Source organism: Aquarana catesbeiana, linkage group LG05 (assembly GCF_042186555.1).
Source record: "Aquarana catesbeiana isolate 2022-GZ linkage group LG05, ASM4218655v1, whole genome shotgun sequence".
NCBI classification, from domain to species: Eukaryota; Metazoa; Chordata; class Amphibia; order Anura; family Ranidae; genus Aquarana; species Aquarana catesbeiana.
In genome coordinates, this window is record NC_133328.1 from 264,959,759 (window position 1) to 264,984,792 (window position 25,034).

The following is a 25,034-nucleotide window of genomic DNA, read 5'->3' on the forward strand; positions in this document are numbered from 1 at the left end:
GGCCGAAGGGCTGATTTGTCCGTATTCAGGATCCAGCCCAGGGACTTTAGGAAACGAACGGTAGTTGAAACGTTTTCCACTAAGGTGGAGTAAGACTGATCCTTTAACAGGAGGTCGTCCAGATATCCTACCACCGAGATTTTTTGGGACCTTAGAAATGCCAATACTGGAGCCAAAACTTTTGTGAAGACTCGAGGGGCCGTGGCTAGACCGAACAGAAGTGCCACAAATTGGAAATGACGCCCCTCTACTGAGAAGCGCAGAAACCTTTGATGCGGACCGAAAATTGGCACATATAGGTACGCATCCTTGATGTCTATGGATGCTAAAAAATCCTCACTTCTCAAGGATGCGACTACTGAACGTACCGACTCCATACGGAAGGTTCGGACGTTTAGAAAGGAATTCAGGGATTTGAGGTCCAGAATGGGCCTTAACTGCCCACTTGGTTTGGGCACTGTGAATAGGTTCGAATAGAATCCTTTGTATCTTTCTTTGTGAGGAACCTCGATAATTACCTTCTGCCTTTCTAGCTGTTTTAAAGCTATGAATAGGCTTTCCCTTTTTACTGGGTACGATGGGACCCTGGATACTAGAAACCGATTTGGAGGAAAAATCCCGGAACTCTATTTGGTAACCTTATTCCTTCTTTTAACTGGAAGCAAAGAGCTCTTACCTCCTGAGATCTTTTGGATATATTTATCCAGATCTTCTCCAGACGCTCACCATGAAAGGGAAAAGTCGCGAGTAGCCTTTTGCAGCGCATCTCGGCTGACCAGTTCTTTAGCCACAAGACCCCGCGCATATGGATTGAGAGTAGCGCAAAATGAGACATCTGCTGAATCGAGTCCTTTAATGCGTCTACCGCAAAACATAAAGCGCAAGGAAGTTCTGACAATTCATCAGAAAACTCCTCCTGAACAGGCACGTTCCTGACCAATTTTTTTAAAACAGTCCTTCAAGGACTGACAGATACCGATAGCCGCAACTGCCGGTTGTACTGCTGACCCAGCCACCACAAAGGAGACTTTTAATGAGGACTCCAGCTTTTTATCCGCTGGATCTTTAAACCCTTGGGCATTATCCACCAGACAGGTTAAGCTTTTATTCACTGATGAAATGGCAGCATCAACCAAAGTCGTATCCCACCTTTTTTTGAATTTTTCCTCCATAGGGTATAAAAAGGAAAACCTCTTTGGAGGCAAATATATCCTGTCCGGGTGCTCCCAGTCAGCGTAAATCAGCTGCTCTAATAATGGATGCACAGGGAATGCCTGGGAACTTTGCTGAGGTCGCAAAGATCCCAACATAGAATAGGAAAATTCCGATCCCTGTACTGGGGGTAACTTAAACCCTGCTCTCACCATTTCCGCCAAAGACTGGATAAATAATTTTTGGGATTGGGAAGCAGACATTGGTTCCTCGGAACCTGAATCCCCAGCCGAGGACTCCTCAGCCTCTACTTCCTCCCTATCTTTTGCGGCCATCTCCTCCAAATCCTCTGCCCATTCAGGATCCAAATCACAAGGACCCAACTGGCTAAGAGCGTCTTGGTGCTCTAGTGACTCTCCACTGGGACAAGGCTCAGGAGAGGGAGATCTATGATGTTTCTTCCCTCCCTGTGTTATAGAGGCAATCATACCCGCTATTTTGCCCTCAAGGCCAGCTAAGGCAGATGTCAAATCATCCTTAGTAACATAAGCTGATGCAGGGATATTGGTAGTGGCCACAACGCCTGACAAATGTAATGGCTCAGCCAAGCCAAATGCCGCAGGTCTTTCAGTGGAGATTGATACTGCAGTAGCCTGAGGTTGACCTCCTGTTTTTTAAGAAGTCCCTTTAACCCCTGGACTAGCCCTGCTCCCTGTACCTCGTTTTCTGGAAGACATTGCTTACAGGGATTGAGGAAAAAAAAAATATATGTATATACTCCCTCTTGTACTATATAGCTGCCCAGCGTATAGCACCTCTCCCAGCCTACAACCTTTCAACGTGTTGCAAATGCCCAACTTACGTACCCCCTGAGTCCCACCATAGCAGTCCTGGCTCTGCAAGCCTATACTGACAAACAGCAATGACACACGTGGACGCTGACTTCCCTCATATGCGCGCGCCGCCACGTGACGCATGCATGCCCGAGATCTTACTGTGTATGCGCACGCCCGCGAGGAACATCGCTGCGCCCAGCCACGCCGAGATGCATGCGGCGGTCCCCCCGCCCACACACGCTGTAGCGTACGCGGCCGCGAGCATGTGCCGCCTACCTGACACATGCTCCTGCGCGCACGTGCGCTCGGCACCCACGCCACCATGCAGGAGACACCCGCCAAAGCTGCATTCTAGCGACCGTTTGCCACAACACATGATAAAGCAACACAGTAATAAAGTATAGGCCTCCATCACCGCGGGTAGCGCCACTGAGGACCTTCAAGGACCAGGTCCCCCTTTTTCTCGGGGTCCACACCCTTGGACCTGTAAAGCACCCTTTTAGTTTCCTTGGGCATATAATAGACCAGGAATACCATATCACAAGGGTCCAGCGCCATAAAGGACACATTACAAGCAAAACCTTGTTCTTGAACCAATGCTCAGATACCATCCACTTTAGCTTTAATATGCCATCCGAGTGGATCCAATTATAACATCCTCACTGGGACATTATTGAAGAGCTTTCCACAGCCGTGACCATCACCTTCAAGACACTGACAAAAAACTAAAGGTACTTCCTGTATGGGAGGGGTTATATGGGAGGAACCTTCTTACTATTGGTTGCCAGTGTCCAATCACCTAAAGTTAGCATATAACCCAGATAGTCATTATTATGGTGCTCTGTGTCCCGTGATGTACGATAAAGAAAACATATTTACAAAAATGCGAGGGGTGTACTCACTTTTGTGAGATACTGTAATTCTCAGGCATTGGAAAGCAGCTGACCCTCCCACATTGAAAGAGTGGATTACCCAAATGGGGAATATCCTGCATTTGGAAAAGTATATCTTCCAGCACAGAGGATGCCCAAGCAATTTTAATTAATTATGGTCCCCGTGGTTAGATACCCCTGGGCTCTCTACAGTAGAGTTGTTTTTGGAGAAACTACTTCTGGAACATGGATGCTCATATGGATAAGAATAGATAAATACTTGTTCATGTACTGTTTTGCTGGCTATACAATGTGGTACTGTTATGCTCTGAGGAAAATCATGGAATTATAACGCTATTGTTGTAGCTGTGTATTACAAAGATACAAAGTCTCAATGGGTATCCAGGAGAAGGCCCAAGTACTCAACACAATCTATTCAAAGTTATTTAGGGACCTAAATGTGTTTAAAACAAACGTTCAGGGACAGAGAGGTCTCCTCTCACAGCAACAGATTGTAGAAGTAGCTGATGATTCTAATACCTCTGAGATGAAAAAGGCAGAAAACCTTTGTGAAACTCAGGGCAAAACAAGACCATAGAAAGGACAACAAATTGATACTGATTCCACACACAGGAAAGCAAATAAATCCTAATTATCTGTTATGGAAGCCAAGAAGAACTCTCTAAGTCCGAAGTGTAAGCAGTCACATGGGTCCAGGAACTAGAACCTGACTTAGAGGCCGGAAAGAAACATTTGATGCAGGATAAGAAAGCGTTAACCCATTCCATTGATCCTTAGCTTAGAACAGCTATGGTAGGCATGGTTGCCTTTTTAGTGATTTCTTCCAGTGAAGAGCTGAAAAGATGATCTACCATCAAAGAAAGCCTTCCAACAATGTTGCTCCATTAACCAGCACTTAAAATGATTGTTTTTTTTTCTCTATAAAATAACAAACATGTCATACTTACCTTCTCTGTGCAGTAGATTTGCACAGAGCAGCCTGGATCCTCCTCTTCTGTGCTCTTGGCCCCTCCCTCCTGTCAATGCCCCCACAGAAAGCAGCTTGCTATGGGGACACCCAATCTCTGTCATCTAGCCAATCTCTCCTGATTGGCTAGATGACTTTGATTAACAGCACCGGGAGCCAATGGCGCCACTGCTGTGTCTCAGCCAATCGGGAGAGAGAGTCTTGGACAGTTGAAACACTCGTGGACATTGCTGGACAGAGATGGAGCTCAGGTAAGTGTTAGAGAGTGCTGGGGTGGCTACTGCACACAAAAGGCTTTTTATCTTAATGCATAGAATGCATTAAGATAACATAACCTTCTGACTTTACAACCCCTTTAACCACATCCCGCCCGGCCTATAGCAGAATGACGGCTGAGCGGGGGATCAGTTTTCCTGACAGGCGTCACATGACGTCAAGCAGAATAAGCCGCTCTTGCGTGCCCCCATGGGCGCGCAGAGTGGCGATTGGTGGTGCGGTGTGTTGCTCTGCTCTGACACACCGCATCTCTGATCTCAGTTAAGAGCCTATGACGTGGGCTCTTTACCACGTGATCAGCTGTGACCAATCACAGCTGATCACAGCGTTAACCAGGAAGTGGTGCCAGTGATCGGTGCGAGCAGAGGAGAGATGATCAGCGGCTCTCCTGACGGGGGGGGGGGGTCTGAGCTGATAATCAATGCATTAATTATTAGCGCAGCCCCCATCAGAGGTGCCCACAACAGATGCCAATCAGTGCAAATAAAAAATGACAATTAGTGCCCATCACAGATGACAATTAGTGCCTATTACAAATGCTAATCAGTGCCCATCAGCAATGCCTGTCAGTGACCATCGCAGATGCCAATTAGTGCCTAGCAATAACGCCTGTCAGTGTCTCCTCATCAGTGCCGCTTATCAGTGCTGACAGCACTATCAGTGCTCATCAGTGCTGCCTATCAGTGCTGCATATTAGTGCCTCCTCATTAGTGCTATCTTATCAGTACCACCACATCTACCTCATTTAACAGATGGCAGTTTAAATTATATTTTTTGCTTTGTAAATGGCACTTTTGAGTAACTGTATTAACCACTTCAATACAGGGCAGTTTCACCCCCTTCCTGCCCTGGCCAATTTTCAGTTTTCAGCGCTGTCCCACTTTGAATGACAATTGTGCGGTCATGCAACACTGTACCCAAATGACATTTTTATCTTTTTTTCCCCACAAGTGGAGCTTTCTTTTGGTGGTTTAGGCTGATATGTATTCTTCTACATATTTTTGGTAAAAAAAATTGCAATAAGCGTATATTGATTGGTTTGAGCAAAAGTTATAGTGTCTACAATATTGGGGATAGTTTTATGGCATTTTTATTATTATTATTTTTTTACCAGTAATGGCGGTGATCTGCTATTTTTATTGGTACTCCAACATTATGCCAGACAGATCAGACACTTTTGACACATTTTTGGGACCACTGACATTTATACAATGATCGGTGCTATAAAAATGCACCGAATACTGTGTAAATGTCACTGGCAGGGAAGGGGTTAATACTAGGGGGTGATCAAGAGGTTAACTGTGTTCCCTCTTGTATTTTCTAACTGTAGAGTGACTAGAGGAGATGACAGATCGTTGTTCCTAGCTAGTAGGAACACACGATCTATCTCTCCTCACAGAACAGGGATTTGTGTGTCTACACACACGTCCCTGTTCTGGCTCTCGTGTGACTGCTGGCTACGTGCATCAGCTCCCCCGCAGTGCAGCGGGCGCGCGCACCTGCTATCCTTGCTTAAAGGGCCGATGTACATCTACGATGACTCACAGGAACGTGCCGGCCTGCCACAGTATAATGACGGTTAATACATTGCAGAGGTCTAAGTGTCCTTGCTTATAATGCAAAGTAACCTTAATAGAAGAAACCAAAACATCGGATGACATCACAATCTCTACTTCAGCCATTTAGAGGAAGTGTATTCCTGATATTCATTGGTCTCTATAGTACTGTTGTCATCTTGTGCTCACAGGAAAATACACACACACAGAGGCGTAGCTTGAAGCTTGTGGGCCTGATGCAAAAGTTGACCTGGGCGCCGCCCCCACTACTTCCAACGTGCGTGCAGATACAGCCACCGCACGCCAAGATACTCAAAGTGGCTTAAGAGTTTTGAGTTCCCAAAGTTCCTCTTTACATCAGGGGACAGGGATTACCGCTGGAGAATCAGAGGATGGGGATCACCACTGGAGAATCAGAGACAGGGACCCCTGGCAGATCACTTGGCAGAGCTCCTTTCCCATCCCAGCACTGTATACAGTTCCCCCCCCCAAAAAAAAACACTACACGGGGCTGTCTGGCTTTTACGTTGCCCTTCTGACCTGTGAAATTCTCTTGTCGGAATGGCAGTGTAGTTGCAGTAGGCAGATACACCCTGTGCAGATCATGGCTAACTGGCTGTATTGTAAAGGAATGTGATTTCAGCCCTGCGGAGGAGGAACAGTATAGAGTGCTGTAATGGAAAAGAAGCTCAGCAGCCGGGCATAGCATGCAGGGTGGAGGGGGTGGTCAGGGGGTTTTGAGGGGGTAACTTAGATCTGGGAGGGCAAAGCCACGTGTCATAAAATCTGGAGCCTGTAGCCCTTCATGGGCCCCCCGAGGAGGTGTTAAGGGATTTGTTTTAGGAATTTCTGAAGGTTTCTCTGTCAGTGTTGGCAGAAGGTCACTTCCCGGAGGTGTGTGTATTTTCCCCAGTTGTCAGGGAAGTGGGGTAAGTAAATATCCCCGGGTGGGGGGGTACAGAGAATCCCAGCTGGTGACTAGGAGACACTGAGCAGTGTCATACCTCACCAGTGACATCAGTCCCATCATGGCTACAGGACGGCACTCTCCTCCTTTTGCCTCACTGAGCTCGGTTACCATTCCATGTTGCTAGCACACAGCACAGACACTTCCCCATCCTGGGCTGTTCTCACCTTGTGCTCCTCTCCATTCAGGAAATGGCTCACAGCTTCTCCCCAGCCAATGGGAACAGAGGGGTGTGGATTGTGGAAGGGAAAGTAGAAGCCCAGTACTGAAGGGGCCTTAGGGCAGATCGGAGTTAGATTTTGTGGAGAATATGATAATATGATAGGGAGGCTGCAGGGGGCCCCCTGGAGCTAGGGGCAGGGTTGCGATTGTGACCCCTGCAACCCCTTATGCTATGCCCATGCACATACATTACAGAATATGAACACTTATTCTCAACAGACATATGGTATAATCAGTCACAGTACACAGATGGACTGATTATCCAGTCATAACACACAGACTGAGTGTATACCACTTACAACATGCAGCCAGAGAGCACTGTTCACACTTCTAACAAAGGACAATTTTGGGTTTTTACACTTAAGGTACTGGTGTTCTAAGCCTCCTCAGATGCAGATCAGTAGCTTTCTGTCCCCCATTTGGATCTGATGGACACAGGGTTATAATGGACCTCTGGTGTCCCCATAAAGAGAATCTATCACCACAGCAAAAATAATGAAAAACTTGGAAATGTGTGCCCTACAGTATCTGACCACAATTTTCACATGTCTAACATGCCCTGTCTGTAGATTTTGTGCTTTGTCATAGTCTTCTCTTCTCACCATCTTTCCCAAACACTTTAGCATTATTTGTAATATCCTTTATTGATCTAAAATAGGCATACTTTTGCTAGTGCTATATTACAAGATGCCAGCAGACACTGTATACTAATTTCTAATCTAACCAGAAAAATTGTGGCTAGAATATTTAATGGGCCATACTAAATAGATAACAGAAGCAAACAATCACATTGGAAGATCATTCCCAACAAATGTGAACATTTCTTTTCCACATAAAGTGAGTACATTTCCATGAAAGCTAATTTGTTCATACAACTTACCTGAAAGATGACAGTAAAATAAACAACAATTATTGTTGTGCTGACAAACAAATTTTTTGCTTTCACTCGTTTTTCATCTAATAAAGCAACTAAAGCAAAGGCAACAGCACCCCTCAAGCCACCATATGACATCACAACTTGATCTATTATTTCCAGTTGCACCATTCTATACCGATTTAAAATCCATGTTTGAACAACAACACCTAGAAGAAAGAAAAAAAAATGATGCTAACATTTGTTCAGTATACTCATACATTACTTATATCATTACACTAGAAAAAAAATGCAGAAAATTGTTGTAACCCATAGTAACAAAAAAAAACCTTAAATTTTAGCAGTCTGTTATGCACATATAAATAAAGTTAATGTTTGCTTAGCAACAAGGTGCTTAACTTAGTGACCCTAAGATGTACAATACAAAAACATCTTAAAAATTGCTTTTTGTTTTATTCTTGTTCAAATATTTTATTCTTATTGATAAGAGTAACAAGATAACATTACAGATAATAAAAAAGAAAGAAATACCATTGTGTTGAGTTTAGTATATACAGGTAAGGCAAGTACCAATGGCCTATTTAATGATAATCTGTGTAACTAAAACCAAATTAAAGCAATGAAGCTATATCTTATCGAGCTGTTCAAGGGTCAGATTTAAAAACAAACTCAGGCTAAACAAATTATATTTTTAATAATCCCTCAAAAGTAGACTTGTTTATCCAACTGTTAAGTTACAACCTCGTTACATCCCTAGTGATAGATAATGCTATCCAAGAGAAAAGGTAACCCGAAAAAGGGGAGGACGGAAGCATAGAAAAGGGTAAGAAAAGACAGGAAGGAGAAGGAGGAGAGGAGGATGAGTCCCTGAAAGTAGAGCTACCCCCAAAAGGGTATGGGTAAGGATGTACAGTTGCGTACCTACTACCATGGCAAAAGTACCCTTCTTCAAAGCCTGGCACTAGACAGTGTGTACTCCATGGTCTCCATAAAATGTCAAATTTGCTAAAAGTTTTCTTTATCCAGGGCTTACATTTTTGCGTGTAGCAGAGTGTGGTTCATCCTGTGCCTGGTCTCTGCAATATTCAATGTAGGTGATTTCCACGCTTTAGCTATGGTCTGTTTCACAGCTGTTAAGAGCTGAATGAGTAGTTTAAATTGTTTATGCGTTCAAGATTCCGGTCTCAAGTTTAAAAGGACCAGTACAGCCTGCCCTCCTGTACTGGGCCTGTGCCCTATTCGTTTTAAAGGGGGGCCGAAGCATCTGCCGAGCAAGAGGACCAACTGTACTATTGTAGATATTGATCCTCTTGTTCCTCCCATTGAAGCGTTGCTGGCTTCTTCTCCTCTCCCTCCCTCCCTCCCTCCCTCCCTCCCTCCCTCCGGGGGCACTGTTGTGGGATCAGTTCTAGCATCTGCACCTCCATCCTGTCCTCAGTCTCTTTTTCAGTCTTAAATGTAAGGCATCAGGGGTCTGTTTAGATCCCTAAAATTCCACCAAAGCCCCCCAAAAGGGCAGTTAACCGCTTCAGCCCCGGAAGATTTTACCCCCTTCCTGACCAGAGCACTTTTTGCGATTTGGCGCTGCGTCGCTTTAACTGACAATTGCGCCATTGTGCGACGTTGCACCCAAACAAAATTGACGTACTTTTTTTCCCACAAATAGACCTTTCTTTTGGTGGTATTTGATCACCTCTGCGGTTTTTATTTTTTGTGCTATAAACAAAAAAAAGCGACAATTTTGAAAAAAACGCATTATTTTTTACTTTTTGCTATAATAAATATCCCCCCAAAATATATAAAAAAATGTTTTCCCTTAGTTTAGACTGATATGTATTCGTCTATATATTTTTGGTAAATAAAAATCGCAATAAGCGTATATTGATTGGTTTGCGCAAAACTTATAGCGTCTATAAAATAGGGGATAGTTTTATGGCATTTTTATTATATATTTTTTTTTTTTTACTAGTAATGGTGGCGATCTGTGATTTTTATCAGGACTGCGACATTATGGCGGACACGTCGGACAATTTTGACACATTTTTGGGACCATTGGCATTTTTACAGCGATCAGTGCTATAAAAATGCATTGATTACTGTAAAAATGTCACTGGCAGTGAAGGGGTTAACCACTAGGGGGCGATCAAGGGGTTAATGTGTTCTCTAGTGTGTGTTGTAATTGAAGGAGGAGGGGACTGTGTAGGGGAAGAGATAGATTGCTGTTCATACTCTGTACAGTACTCTGATCTGCCACTTCTCCCCTCAGAGAACCGGAAACTGTGTTTACATACACAGATCCCAGTTCTCCGTGTGCCCCGAGCGATCATTGGAGCCTGGTGGTGATCGCGACCGCCGGGCACACGCATCAGCTACGTGGGCGAGCAGGGGGCGGCGCGCGCGCCCCTAGTGGACAATAGCCGAACCGACGTAACATGACACCGATTTGCGCAGCCGAGCCATGTTGCCGCAGTACAAATGCGGCGGCTGGTCGGCAAGCGGTTAAAAATTGTAAAAAAAATACATAAATAAAAATCTAAAAAAAAATGTAAAAAAATTATAAAACAGAAAAAAACAATCACATGTGCTTTGTACTCACTGCTGCCTAGCTACTGCCTCTCTTACAGTGTTTAAGCTTTGGGGTGCACACCCTATTGCAATAGGCTGAGCACACCTATGCCTATGCACAATATTATTAAAGAGCAGAGGCATATCATCCATGGGTGCAATATATACATTGCGCAAGGGCCCTGTGGTGGGTGTGACCTACTGTGCTCTGACACACAATGCACTTATGGAGGGAAACTGCGATTCCAAAAAATGACAGCCTTGCAGCATGCCCCTTATATGTTTAAGCGCTGCAGCTGCACCTGTCACTGCCCGCTGCCTGTGTCCCCACTGCCTGCTGCTGTCTGGGATCTGCAGATGGCTGTCAACCCTGGGGGTGGGTTCAGCATCACAGGGGGGGGGGGAATTGCTGATGTCATCCTATGCCCAAGAGGAAAGAAATCTCATATGCCATGTGAGCGCTGTCTGGTGTTTGTTAGGGAGGTTGGAGGATTGTGCTGGGGGGCAAACTGCCTTCACTGGGTAACAGACTGACCTGGGGCTATTGTGCTGGGGGACAGACTGACCTGGGGGTGTGATTATGCTAGCGGACAGACTGACTGTACTGTGAGACAGACTGACCTGGGGAAGGGGGGGGGTGTGATTGTGCTGGGGGACCAACTAACCAGGGAAGAAGGGTGATTGTGCTGGGAGACAGATTGACCCGAGGTGAATTGTACTAGGAGACAGACTCAGTCTGTCTCCCAGTATAATTTCCCCCAGCTCAGTCTGTCCCCCAGTACAATGCCCCCAGCTCAGTCTGTTCCCCAGTACAATGACCCTCAGGTCAGTCTTTTCCCCAGTACAATGACCCTCAGGTCAGTCTGTTCCCCAGTGCAATCCCCCCAGGTCAGTCTGTCTGTCAGGCCAATTAGTCAGTCTGTCCCAGTCTGTCTGTCTCCCAGTACAACCCCCCCCCCCCAAAAAACTGACCTGGGGGATTGTACTGGAGAACAGATTGACCTGGTATGGGATTGTAATGGGGGGGCAGACTGACCCGGGGAGGATTGTACTAGAGGACAGACTGACTTGGGGGGAATGATTGTACTGGGGGACAGACTGACCTGGGGGGTTGTGTTGGGAGACAGACTAACCTGGGGGGGGTGTACTTAGGGACAAACTAGCCTGGGAAGAGGGGGTGAATCAGCGTGACAAGAGACAAACTGACCTAAGGGGGATTGTCTGTGCCCCAGTATAATTCCCCCAAATCAGTCTGCTCCCCAGTTAAATTCCCCCCAGGTCAGTCTGTCCCCAGTATAATTCCCGTGTGGGATTGTACTGGGCAGGCAGACTGACCTGGGGGTGGTGATTGTACTGATTGTCCCCCAGTACAATCTTGCCCAGGTCAGTCTGTCCCCCAGAACAATCCTGCCCAGGTCAGTCTGTTCCCCAGTACAGTCCCCCAAGACAAACTGTCTTAGATGGATTGTACAGGGTGGCAAACTAACCTGGGGTGGTGGGATTTGTCACGGAACGCCCCACACTCCGCTTGAGTGCTTCCGTCATATACCGCTTCCTAAGTTCTGGAACACGAGTCCAATGGATCTGGCTATAGGAACCCCAAGAACTAGACAACACCAGTCTTGGAGTACATCAGAACTGCTCTTTATTTTGAGATCTCACAGATCTTTATACAGCAGGGATGACTCAAAGCTAACCTAATTAACATGACCTAATTTACTACAAAATGTACCCAGACCAGATGACAGTCTTGTGGGCACCGAGCTTCACACATTAATACAATTAACAATACAAACAACAATCTCCCCCCTCCTCAGCCTAGACCATTCGTCTATTAGCCAGGGCTGGTGGCTAATGTGATCAGCTCTCCTAATTAACATAAACACATGTTGATAACACCAGCATCTCCTCACAGGATGTGTCCCAGCAGAATGAATCAGTCTTATCAGCAGGGGGCTGCTGGAGGAATCCCCCCTCCCTCTTCAGGGACACAAATATACAGTAAGGAGTCCCCATACAATATATACATGACTGAGTCCGATTAATACAGTTCAGACTGGATTTCTCATTCACCTCAAATGCTAGGGCCCATAATCGGTGGGCAACAGGCTTGCACACAGTCCTCTCCAACAGCCTCCGCTCTGGCCATGCCCGTGACATTTCTCCCCTTTCGGCAGGAGACTAACACAGGAGGAGACCCCAGACGGGTTGACTCCGAAGTTAGTCCACAGCTCCAGTCCTCTACTGCCTGTACCCACACAGTACCCCAAACAAATCATCCCAAACAGTGCATTACTCACCCAGCCATCCTCTGCCTCTCTCAGAGAACATATCTGCCGCTGGGGAGAGGCCCGGACTGGCCTTTCTCCCTGGAATCCTTTCTGCCGCTGGAGAGAAGACAGGGTGACTGGGCTCACTCTGTCATGCTGTTGGGGATCTGGGCCCACTGCCCAGCATCCCTGGGGTATACAGGTGGAGACTGAAGTCCCATCCACCTTCACAGGTAATCCATCCACTGTTAGTTGAGGGCAGAGTCCAGCAGTCCTCGGCCCTGTTGCCAGCCCTTCTGCTGGAAACCCCACACCATCTGTTCCGGCTAACTGTTGGAGAGGGAGGCCGACTGCCCCGCCTCCCTGGAACTCTGTAGTTGTTGCCGGTGCTGGGCAGAGGTTGGTAGCACTCTGCCCTGTTGCCAGCACTTCTGCTGGGGACTCCGCATCCTCTGCTCCGGCTAACTGTTGGGGCAGGCAGCTGGCTTCCTCCACTCCCAAACTGTGTAGCTGCCATTGGGGAGGTGAGCCGGCTGCTTCCTTTTCCATTCCCTCATCTGGCTGCTGGGACGACATGTCGATGGTACTGTCTCCCAGGTACACGGATCTTTGCTGGGGAGGAAAGCCCACTTCCTCCACCCTGGCCAACTGTTGGGGAGGGACAACACACACCTCCTCTCCCTTCTCCCCTTGTATCTGCTGCTGGGAAGTGATTGCCATCTTCTCACCCTGAGCCTCCACAATTGCTGCAGGTGTGGGGCAGAGGTCTTGGACCCTCTGTCCGGTTGCCAGCACTTCTGCTGGGGGTTTGCTAGGTGGTTCCTCCTCTACAGAAATGTCTATTAAATCCCCAGTCTCTGGAAGTGGTAAAAGTGTGGGACAGAGGTCTTGGACCCTCTGTTCAGTTACCAGATCTTCAGCTGGAGAAGTTTGTTTTAACTCCATAGATGCTGCTGGCAGAAAATCACATGTCCCTGTCAGTGTTGTGGGAGAAAGGCCGACTACCTCTTCTCTCAGGAAGGCCGAAGCCACTGTTGGTGCTGGGCAGAACACAGTGAACTTTGGCCCTGATAGCAGCTCTTCTGCTGGAGGCTCATCAGGTTGTTCTTCCTCAGCAGAAAAGTCTATCAAATCCCATGTCTCTGCAACTGATGTCGGGGAATAGGGGTTCACCATCTCCTGTCCATGGAACCCAGAAGATGTTATCATTTCTGGACAGAGGTTAGCAGAGCTCTGCCCTGTTGTCAGCACTTCAGGTTTGGGGACGGCAATCTCCGGATTTTCCACTGCCGATTCTCTGGCATGCTGCTGAACTTGTTCTAGCAGTTTCCTGTATGCCCTTTCCAGATGCTGTTCCTTCCTTAGCAAATGGTCCAGATCAGGTTTGAGCTCTGAGACCCCTGCAAGACCGAGCATAGACTCTCTATAGTCTCTCATGTCCTCAAGGTCAGGTTCCCCTTCATCGCCAAACATAAAAAGATCTGTAAGGTTCTCCCACAGCAATCCAGGGCCGCCAAAGTCATATCCCTCCGGAGAGCATTCTGTTGTCTCCCCTAAATATCCCTCCTCTGCGTGCCATTGCAGAGCCCGATATCGATTGTCCAGCTCTATCTCCTGCTGGACCAACCTGTCCAACTCAGTCACCCATTGCTCCTGGGGCTGCTCTCCCAGGAATGCCATCCGCAATGCCCGTTGATCACTGGCCCGTTGCTCTTGGGTTGGAAAGCACTTGCCCTGTTTTATACCAGCGAGACGGAGGGCTGCAATCCAGAGCTCCACCCGAATCAGCTGCCTGAGCTCCAGGTATTCATCCTCAGACACAGTCCTGGTGTACGTTGAAAGGATGATCCGCAGCAGCCCCGGGAATTCTGATGCCAGGTCCATATCTCCGCTGGGGTGACTGAAGTCTGCTATGCTGATCTTGGATCCAGTTGGAGGTTTGGATGTCCCAGACTTCAGACTTCAGGAAGCTTTCCCGCTGCTTGCCACCAATGTCACGGAACGCCCCACACTCCGCTTGAGTGCTTCCGTCATATACCGCTTCCTAAGTTCTGGAACACGAGTCCAATGGATCTGGCTATAGGAACCCCAAGAACTAGACAACACCAGTCTTGGAGTACATCAGAACTGCTCTTTATTTTGAGATCTCACAGATCTTTATACAGCAGGGATGACTCAAAGCTAACCTAATTAACATAAACACATGTTGATAACACCAGCATCTCCTCACAGGATGTGTCCCAGCAGAATGAATCAGTCTTATCAGCAGGGGGCTGCTGGAGGAATCCCCCCTCCCTCTTCAGGGACACAAATATACAGTAAGGAGTCCCCATACAATATATACATGACTGAGTCCGATTAATACAGTTCAGACTGGATTTCTCATTCACCTCAAATGCTAGGGCCCATAATCGGTGGGCAACAGGCTTGCACACAGTCCTCTCCAACAGCCTCCGCTCTGGCCATGCCCGTGACAGGATTGAACTGGGGGACAGAATAACTTCAGGTGGGGTTATATTGGGGACAAACTCACCTGGGGGGTGATTGTGCTGGGAGACAGACTGACCTGGGAACGGCCATGATTGTCCCCCAGTATTATTCCCCACAGGTCAGTCTGTCCCTGAGAATAATTCCCCCACCCCTCCAGGTCAGTCTGTCCCCCAGTGGGATTGTACTGGGGGGGCAAACTGACCTGGGGGGATTGTACTGAAGGACAGACTAACCTTGGGGGAGATGCTTGTACTTGGGGACAGATTAACCTGGGGGGGGGATTGTACCGGGGGACGGGCTGACCTGGGGGGATTGTACAAGGGGACAAACTGACCTGGGGGGGGGGTTGTACTGGGAGACAGAATGACCTGGGCTGGGGATGGTATTGGGGGACATACTGACTGAGTGGTAATTGTACTGGGGGACAGACCTGACCTGGGAGGCATTGTCCTGGGGGACAGACAATGTCCCAGTGGGAGGGATTCCTCCATCCATCTAACTTTATGTGGATGGAGAAATTTGTTGTTTTATTTTTGTTTCATTCAGAATGCTTGCCAGCCATCTATGGAGTCCTGCACTATATACACTACATTGTACCTTACAGGATCATGCACTATATATACCATATTGTACATTACTGACTCTTGCACAATATATGCTATTGTGCACCTTACAGAATCCTACACTATATTGTACATTACACACTCCTGTACTATATACACTATATTGTGCATTACACACATATGCAGTTTATACACTATATTATAAATTACAGACTCCTGCACTATATTGTATATAACAGACTCCTGCACTATATACACTATGTTGTGCCTTACATAATTATGATCAAAGTATTCATTGTCTTAACAGCTGCTGTCTGCTGACTATTTAATGAAGTTCTACTTTAAGGTAGGCTCAGATAGTGTTAGCTCTTTGTCAATTTTCAGTGTGCACAAAATCATAGGTAATGGGAGAGTAACATTTTTTTTAAATAATTGTGCTGAGGTGTATACGTGTCTGTGAAACTCTTGCTTGTGGCACAGCAATCTAAGCATAGTTTATGGGTACAAGAAAGCTTTTGTTTTATTTAACCATGCCCCTTTAAGCCCTCCCACTGTTTAATGCAATTTGGCCACACCCATTGTTCATTGCACCACATGCTCCGCATTACTGCTCTACTTTAGAAACTCAAGTCTTTCTAAAACAATACACACTTTTCGCCATGGTGTGCTAAGCACGCTACATTTTTTTTAAGCAATGGGACTCAGCTTATGATTTTGCACACAGGCACACTGATTTCATAAAATGCCCCTGGACAAGGGCAATAATCTTCACAAAAGCTAGCCTCTCTTGACAGGTTATTTCAGAGGATGCCTGTTACCTACAATCACTATGATCACCTTCAAAGTCCCTGAAACCCACTACCCTGATAACCCTATGCCTGCAGGTACATATAAACCCTCAACAATCTTTTGATACCATCTTGATCTCCAAAGGACCACATGTCAGTTTCTACTGAATTTAAATGTACTCCACATCCCCTACTGATTAGGGATGAGTGAATCTCCCTGAGTTTTATTCACAGAGGGATTTACGCAATGCAAAGGGAGGGAAAGGCAGGAGGGACTGAAGGGCCAAATTCTACAGCCAGGGGGAAGGGCGGGCAGCAGCAAAAATCAAACATAGAATTCTGTAGCCATAGGTTGCCTGTCTTTTCCCAAAATAGGACAGTCAAAAAAAATTAAAAAAAAGACAGGCACACCTCAAAGGGAAGGTAGAGATGCTGTCCCCAGGGGCGGCCCATGCATTAATGGCACCGCCCCCTCTATCCTCACCACCCCCCTATATGGTTAATGGATAGATTCCATGGCCGCTGCTGCCACCCCCTATTCAGGTGTCCGCCCCCTTTTTCGCCTGAATTACAGTGGCAGGGGTGTTTTTTTTAACCACCTGATTAGAGCCAAATGCTCTGATAGGCTTTAAAATAGGTTGGACTCTGAGATAAATGAATATTTTCTTTTCTAACACTGAATCGCCTCTGTTGTGCTATGCTGTGCTCCACTGGAATATTCTTTGCTGGGGCAGGCTATGCAACCGGATCCATTCAAAGTGTCTTTTTAGGCTAAATTGAATGGTACCCAGGCCTCATGGTGGAAGAAACGAGATTTAGCCCATAACGCTTCTCTTTTTAGAGAGCTGGACCCTGGGATCCAGTGCTTTATTTTTCAGCCATAAAGTTTCCTGGCCGGGTGCTTTACGGGTCCAGGGGTGTGGATCCCCCGATAAAAAGGGTCCCCGGTCCCTGAAGGTTTTTTAACAGAGCCCACTGTGAGGGGTGAAGATTGGGTCTGTTGGTTTTACCAAAGAATCCCTGCGGCGGGAAAGGTAAGTGGAGATTTCTAAGGAATTTAAAATTTTCGTATGAATTGTCTCCTTTAAAAGTAAATGTTGTCATGCCTAAAATTCACCACTGGGGGCTGTATAGAGCACGTACCTTGTCATGCTTTCCTTAGATCACTCTTTGTCAGCAGAGGCTGCAGACTTCCCTCCGGCTAGCAGTCCCAGGCCTCCGGTAAGATGTTGAGGGGGGATTTTTTTCTAAAAACACCCCCCACCTGGGCAGAAGCTCTCCCCCTCTCCTTGGATAGATAGGGGGAAGCCAGAATGATCTGCGGATGCTGCTCCGTTCTCCACTGCTGCTGCACGCCGGTTTGTCACCAGCTTTCCTCCTCGCCCCCCCCACACACACACGCCGATCTCGTTGGATCAGAGGCTCTTTGAAAAGAGGAAGGAGGGGCACAGTGGGGATATGGAGGGGGGTGGCACAGTATGAAAGATTGATGGTGAAATCTCTTACTGGATTGGTCCGTTCCACATTTATGCTACCCTTATCTGAGTCGGTTGATAAGCCCACTTCTTGTTTGGGTTCGCTAAAGCCTCCTCAATCTGTGCATGCCTTTCCTGTCCATTCATTGCTGGAAAAGCTTATGTATTCTGAGTGGGATCACCCAGATAAGCATTTTTTTCCTCCTAAAAAGTTTTCAACACTTTATCCTATGGAGGAAAAATTTACTAAGAAATGGGAGATACCAGCAATTGAGGCTGCTTTATCCTCTGTGAATAAAAGTTTGACTTGTCCGGTAGACAATGCTCAAATGCTTAGGGATCCAACAGATAAGAAGTTGGAATTCCTATTAAAAAACACTTTTTCTCTGGCAGGTTCAGTGACTCAGTCTGGGGTGGCAGCAATTGGTGTATGTCAATCCTTGAGAGACCAGTTTAAACAGGTGCTCAAGGTTATTCCTGATCAGCAGGCCCAGAATTTAGCCGAGCTACCAGCGGCGTTATATTTTGCAATAGACGCCATGAGAGATTCTATTCTTCAGGCCTCGCACCTTACGCTTGGGCTGGTGCATATGCATAGAACCTTATGGTTGAAAAATTGGTCAGCCGAAGCGCCATGCAAAAGCTCCTGGATAGTTTTCCTTTTCATGGTGAACGGCTGTTTGGGGATGATTTGGATAAATACATCCAAAAAATTTATAGTGGAAAAAGTATCCTTTTGCCAGTTAGGAAGAGGAGTAAATGTATTGCTCCTTCTCCAGTGCAAGGGGCATCTGCCTCCAGGCAGTCATGACAGCCTCCGCCGTCAAGTTCAAGAGGTAAACCTCAGGGTCAACAAAGCTGTCAAGATGTATGCACTCTTAGATGACCAAAGCAACCACTCTATGGCTAAATCCACATTCTTTGACACCTTCGGTGTTAGGGGTCTAAGCTCCCCTTACTCTCTAAAGACTTGTGCGGGTACTGTTGAGACGGCGGGGAGAAGAGCCACTGCCTTCTGTGTAGAGTCCATAGACGGTCGGACTCGCCTACCTTTACCCACCATACTCGAGTGCAACCAGATTCCAGACAACCGGTCAGAAATCCCTACACCAGATGCAGCAATTCACCAGCCTCATATAAAACGCATGGCCCATCTCTTACCAGAATATGATGAGCAGGCTTAGTTGATGCTGCTCCTGGGAAGAGACATTCTGCAGGTTCATAAAGTAAGAGAACAGATTAATGGTCACCGCAATGCTCCCTTTGCCCAAAGACTTGACCTGGGGTGGGTCATCGTAGAGGACGTTTGCCTAAAGATTGTGCACAGACCCACCACGGTCAGTAGCATGTTTACTAACGTACTTAACAAAGGACGTCCTTCCTCCTTGCAACCATGTCACAACAGCTTCATCACAAAAGAGCTTCCAGGTAGTACTCACATACCTTGTTCCTCTATAGACCCAGACACAGATGACCACGCTTGTGACAGTGACCCAGACCACCTGGGGTGTACAGTCTTCCATAGAACGAAGGAAGTCTTCCATAGAACGAAGGAAGACCAGCAGGTAGCAATGTCCTTTGAAGATAGACTTTTCTTGCAAATAATGGAAAAGGAGACAGCCAAGGAAGAGTCAAACAATTGGGTCGCACCTCTCCCATTTAGACCTCATAGACAGCGTCTACCTAACAAAAAGGAACAAGTCTTTAAACGCTTTGTCTCCCTTTAACGTAATTTCCAGAGAAAACCAGACATGAAAGATCACTTCTTTACCTTTATGGGAAAAATATTTAAGAATAATCACGCAGAGTTAGCTTCTGCCCTTAAAGACAAAGAGGAGTGCTGGTATTTACCTATATTTGGAGTGTACCATCCCAAGAAACCAGGTCAGATTAGAGTAGTGTTTGACTCTAGCTCTAAAGAACAAGGCGCGTTGTTAAATGACATTCTTCTCTCAGGGCCGGATCTGAACAACAGACTCATTGGGGTACTCCTCCGTTTCCGCAAAGACTCTGTGGCATTCATGGTGGACATCCAGCAGATGTTCAACTGTTTTCACGTTAAAAAGGAACACAGGAACTTTTTGAGATTTTTCTGGTTTAAAGATAACAACCCTTCCAAAGAAATCGTAGAGTATCGCATGAAGGTCCACATATTTGGGAACAGCCCTTCCGTTGCCATTTACGGGCTGAGACGCTCGGCTCACGAAGGCGAATCCATCTACGGATCTGAAGTGAAACACTTAGTAGAAAAGGACTTTTATGTAGACGATTGCTTAAAATCTCTACCCACCGCTGAAGCAGCTATCAGTCTCCTCAAGAGAGCACAGGAGATGCTAGCCTGTTCTAATTTGAAGCTCCACAAGATCGCCTCTAACAGCATAGAACTGATGAAGGCCTTCCCCTCTCAAGACCACTCTGGTGAGTTCAAAGACTTAGATTTAGGTTCTGGCTCTCTACCAATGCAACGTAGCCTTGGACTACTCTGGGACTTAGGGTCAGACACCTTCACCTTCCAGGTTAGTCGGGAAGAAAAGCCCTTTACATGCAGAGGCGTTCTGTCAACCATAAACTGTCTGTATGACCCTCTAGGGTTTGTAGCTCCAGTCACCATTGAGAGTAAAGCGCTTCTCAGAGACCTGATTCAAGAGACAGTGAACTGGGATGATCTACTTCCCCCCGAGAAAAGAGATCAGTGGACAGAGTGGAAAAATTCCCTGACAGCCTTGTCTAACTTAAAGGTCCCTCGACCATATGCTCCCGTACCATCTACAGAAGTCCAACACCAAAGACTTTGTGTTTTCTGCGATGCTTCTGTAAAAGCAATCGCTGCTGTAGCTTACCTCAGGATCAAGGACATGAAAGGACAGTGCCATATAGGTTTTGTCATGGGAAAAGCAAAACTTGCCCCACTCCCAGAACACACGATACCTAGACTGGAACTTTGTGCCACAGTGTTAGCTGTGGAGTTAGCCGACAAGATTGCTAGAGAGATGAACCTAGAAATAAAGGACACTGAGTTCTACACTGACAGTAACGTTGTCCTGGGGTACATCTACAACAAAACCAGACGCATTTATATCTACGTCAGTAATAGAGTTTTGAGGATTAGGAGATCCACACACCCAAAACAGTGGCACTTCATTCCAACTAAACACAATCCCGCAGACCTAGCAACTAGAGTTGTCCCAGCCAACTGTCTTTTGGACACAACATGGTTTATAGGCCCTGCATTCCTGTACAATTCAGAACACAACATTTCTGAATCGGAGACCTTTAACTTGATAGATGCAGTCAAGGATGCAGAAGTTCGTCCACAAGTGTCTCCATTAGTCACTGTGGCTTCACAAAACCAACTAAAATCTCATCGGTTCTCCAGGTTTTCAACATGGAAATCACTCATTAGAGCCATTACTTCCTTATCTCACATAGCCCGTTCCTTTGGGAAAAGGACTAACTGCAAAGGCTGGCACCGCTGTAAAAATACATACTCAGTGACTGGCCTAGAGCAATCAAAACATCTGATCATTTACACTGTGCAACAAGAGACCTTTGCTAGAGAGATTGACTGTATTAACAACAAAAGGCCAATCCCTAAAGACAGCGTCCTAAGGAAACTCGATCCATTCCTCGACAGCAGTAACCTGTTCAGAATAGGAGGTCGCCTTAAAGAAGCTACCTTGGAGTACGACGAGAAGCACCCTCTCCTTCTCCCAGTTCAGCACCATGTCACTGCCCTGGTTGTACAACACTATCACAGTCAAGTTAAACACCAAGGCTGGCTATTCACTGAAGGAGCTTTGAGGGTTGCTGGACTGTGGATAATAGGAGCAAAAAGATGTGTGAGCAAGTGCATCTTTAATTGCTTTACCTGCCGCAAACTCAGTGGACTTTTACAAACCCAAAAGATGGCTGACCTTCCACCTGACAGACTTAACTCAGATCCTCCCTTTACAAGTGTGGGCCTTGATGTATTTGGTCCGTTACCACTCGCCAAACCAGGGGAGGCCACGCCAGCAGCAAACGCTGGGCAGTTATTTTTACTTGTATAACCGTTCGAGCTGTTCACATAGAGTTGATTGAATCAATGGACACTTCCAGCTTTATCAACGCTCTCAGGAGCTTCATTGCCATTAGAGGCCCTGTTAAGCACATCCGCTCTGATAGGGGCACCAACTTTGTTGGAGCGGCCAAGGAACTTCAGATCCTTTCCAATCTAAACAACAACAGTGTGGAAAGGTATCTCAACCAACAGGGATGTACCTGGACATTTAACCCTCCTCATTCTTCTTATATGGGTGGTGCGTGGGAAAGAATGATAGGCGTAGCCCGCAAGATTTTGGATTCTATTTTCCTTCAAATGGGGAATGCCAGACTCACGCATGAATGTCTGTCTACCTTCATGGCCGAGGTCTCAGCCATCATAAATGCTAGACCTCTGATTCCAGTTACTAACGATCCAGAGGAACCCATGTTGCTGACACCTGCAACTCTACTCACCCAAAAAACCAACACAATCAGTGCTCCAAATGTAGAGTTTACTGATAAAGACCTTTTCAGACGTCAATGGAGACAGGTGCAATGCCTTGCCAACACTTTCTGGAACAGATGGAGGAGATATTACATCCAAACCCTACAACTCAGAAATGAGTGGCAAGTTAACAAACCAGACCTGAAGTCAGGAGATGTGGTGCTTGTCAAGGACTACCAAGCACACAGGAATGACTGGCCCTTGGGACTTATCACACAGACATTCCCAAGCAAAGATGGACATGTCAGGAGGGTCGAAGTTAAAACTTCCAAACAGGGTGAAGTAAAGTCATTTCTCAGACCCATATCGGACTTGATTTTACTTGTGTCTAATAACGCTGTTAGTGGCGTTGGTTAACACCAGACGGGGAGTGTTATGTCTCCAGGAGACCTTTCTCTCTCTCGAGGTTCAGAAAGGAGAATTCATATTGTCATTTGATTGTATATTGTGTTGTTGCATTATTAAGCTATAAATTATGTTTACAACAGTGTAGCGCTGGACTAATAAAAATACGCATATAATAATATATGCGAAAGATAAATAACAGACAGGAATAGTTTTATACCACTTGATTCCTGTCATCACCAGTCTTGGTTATCTGCTGTGCCAAAGGGCCAGTTTCTGCGTTTGAGACGAAATTGTTCAGATGCCAATGAGTTCCATAAGGAGGCCTTGGATTTGAAATCGAGGTTTGTGACTAAAGGCTATGATGCGGCTGTGTTGGATTCTCTGATTGTGGAGATAGGGAGCAGGGAGCGTGAGGAATTATTGCGTGACAAGCCTCCCCAAGTACGAGATAGGGAGGATTTTGGGCTAGCCTTCATTACAACTTATTCAAGCCAACACTGGGCCATTAAAAGAATTATTAGAAAACATTGGTCCGTTATTAAAAATGACCGAATCTTGGGACCCCTTTTGTCTGAAAAACCGCGAATTCTATTTAAGGGGGCCACCAGTTTTAGACATTTGTTGGCACCAAACATCCTTGTCCCACCCAAACGCCCTACTTTTTTTGGGGACTTAAAAGGATTCTCCCCCTGTAGGAGATGCAATGTCTGCAGCATCAATTCATTACGAGAGAGGAGAATAACAGAATTCACCTCTAGTGGTACTGGTGCCACATACTCCATCAAATCGCTTATCACATGTACAACGAAATGCGTAGTATATCTACTGAGGTGTCCATGTGGGTTGGAGTATGTTGGCCGTACCATTAGGAAATTGAATGTGAGGTTGGCGGAACATATTACCAACATCAAACAGGGTTTCGATAAACACAGTGTCTCTAGGCACTACGATGCCGTACACGATAGGAACCCTAAGGGAACTTTGTTCATCGGCATTGAGAAGTATGTTCCCCATTGGCGGGGTAGCAATGGAAAAAGAACAATCTCTAGATCCGAAACCAACTGGATCTACAGATTGAACTCCCATGCCCCGAATGGGTTAAATATAGAGTGGGATATCAACTGTTACATCAACAATAGTTGAAAGAAATTTCTTTGCTGGTGATTCCCCCCTCTTTAGACTAACAGCTATTAAAACTTCACACAGATGATCCTCTCCTTTCTTCTCTTTTTTTTTTTTTTTTCCCCTTTTTTACCTTTTTTATTGATTGTATTTTTATTTGTATTTTTATCAATATATATTTACTTATTTTGTGATTTTAGTTATATTTAGATTATTAAGTGTCTATTTTTGATATACAAATTATGATGTTTGTATTACATTGGAAACATGTCTATATATCGTTCATGGGATGGCTGATGGGGAGCTCAATTCCACCCACATCTATTTTTGGCTTCCTTAGCACTCTAATTATTTGCACTTCATTATGTGCCCCATATTGGTGAATTATCTTTATTCCGCCACTAGATGGCAGTGTGCAATACACACTTGTAGTGGGAGCTATCTTATGCCCCTACACATTAAAATTAATCTGGAGTGTGTTTTGCACTTTTCTTTTCTAGCCACTAGATGGCGGTGTACATTTTTAGTTTTATATACATATATTTCTATATATCAAGGAGGAGTGTATGGGCGATTTGTATTGGCTTAGAATGACCAACAATTAAGTATCATCATCCGCCCCTGTTCCCCCTCAGCCAATAATAGAGTTATGACGCTATGGCGCTTGTATATTTAAAGCGCATGCGCGAGCGTGGCCACGTACCCCTGATGACGTCAGTTGTGACGAAACGGCCGTAGGGTCACAACGCGAGCACGCATCGCGCATGCGCGATTGGATTCTAAACGGCGGCGGAGTTTTTTGTTTCATTTCTCCCTGCCAGAAGTTTTATTTGTTTTCATGCCTTTTAAATAAACCAGTGAGATTGTCCTACACTATCGGAGCTCTCTCTTTTCCTTTTTGGGGCATTTTTGATTCAATCCCTATTGCATCCGGAGGGAAACACTTGCTACACCCTGCTAGGGGGCCCCCCTTGGCTTCCCATAGGAATATCTGGAAAACATCGGGAAAGCATGGGTGAGGACACCATCTGGATTGGTACTTCTCTACAGAGCCTGTTTTGACCCCCCTGAATAAGGGCGGTCGCAGGCTGTCCGGTAAGCCTCCAATTTGTCCTTTGGTGGTGGGCAACAGCTGCGGTGGA

General features: G+C 46.1%; 1 protein-coding gene across 1 annotated transcript in view; it reads right to left on the reverse strand.

Moving 5' to 3' along the window:
• SLC9A3 (solute carrier family 9 member A3) overlaps window positions 1-25,034 on the reverse strand; it is a gene marked incomplete in the record, with an annotated part of 668,605 nt that overhangs the window by 154,264 nt on the left and 489,307 nt on the right. Inside the window, 1 exon segment of the mRNA XM_073630751.1 lies at window positions 7,750-7,952. Within this exon segment, the coding sequence (XP_073486852.1) occupies window positions 7,750-7,952 (203 nt within the window).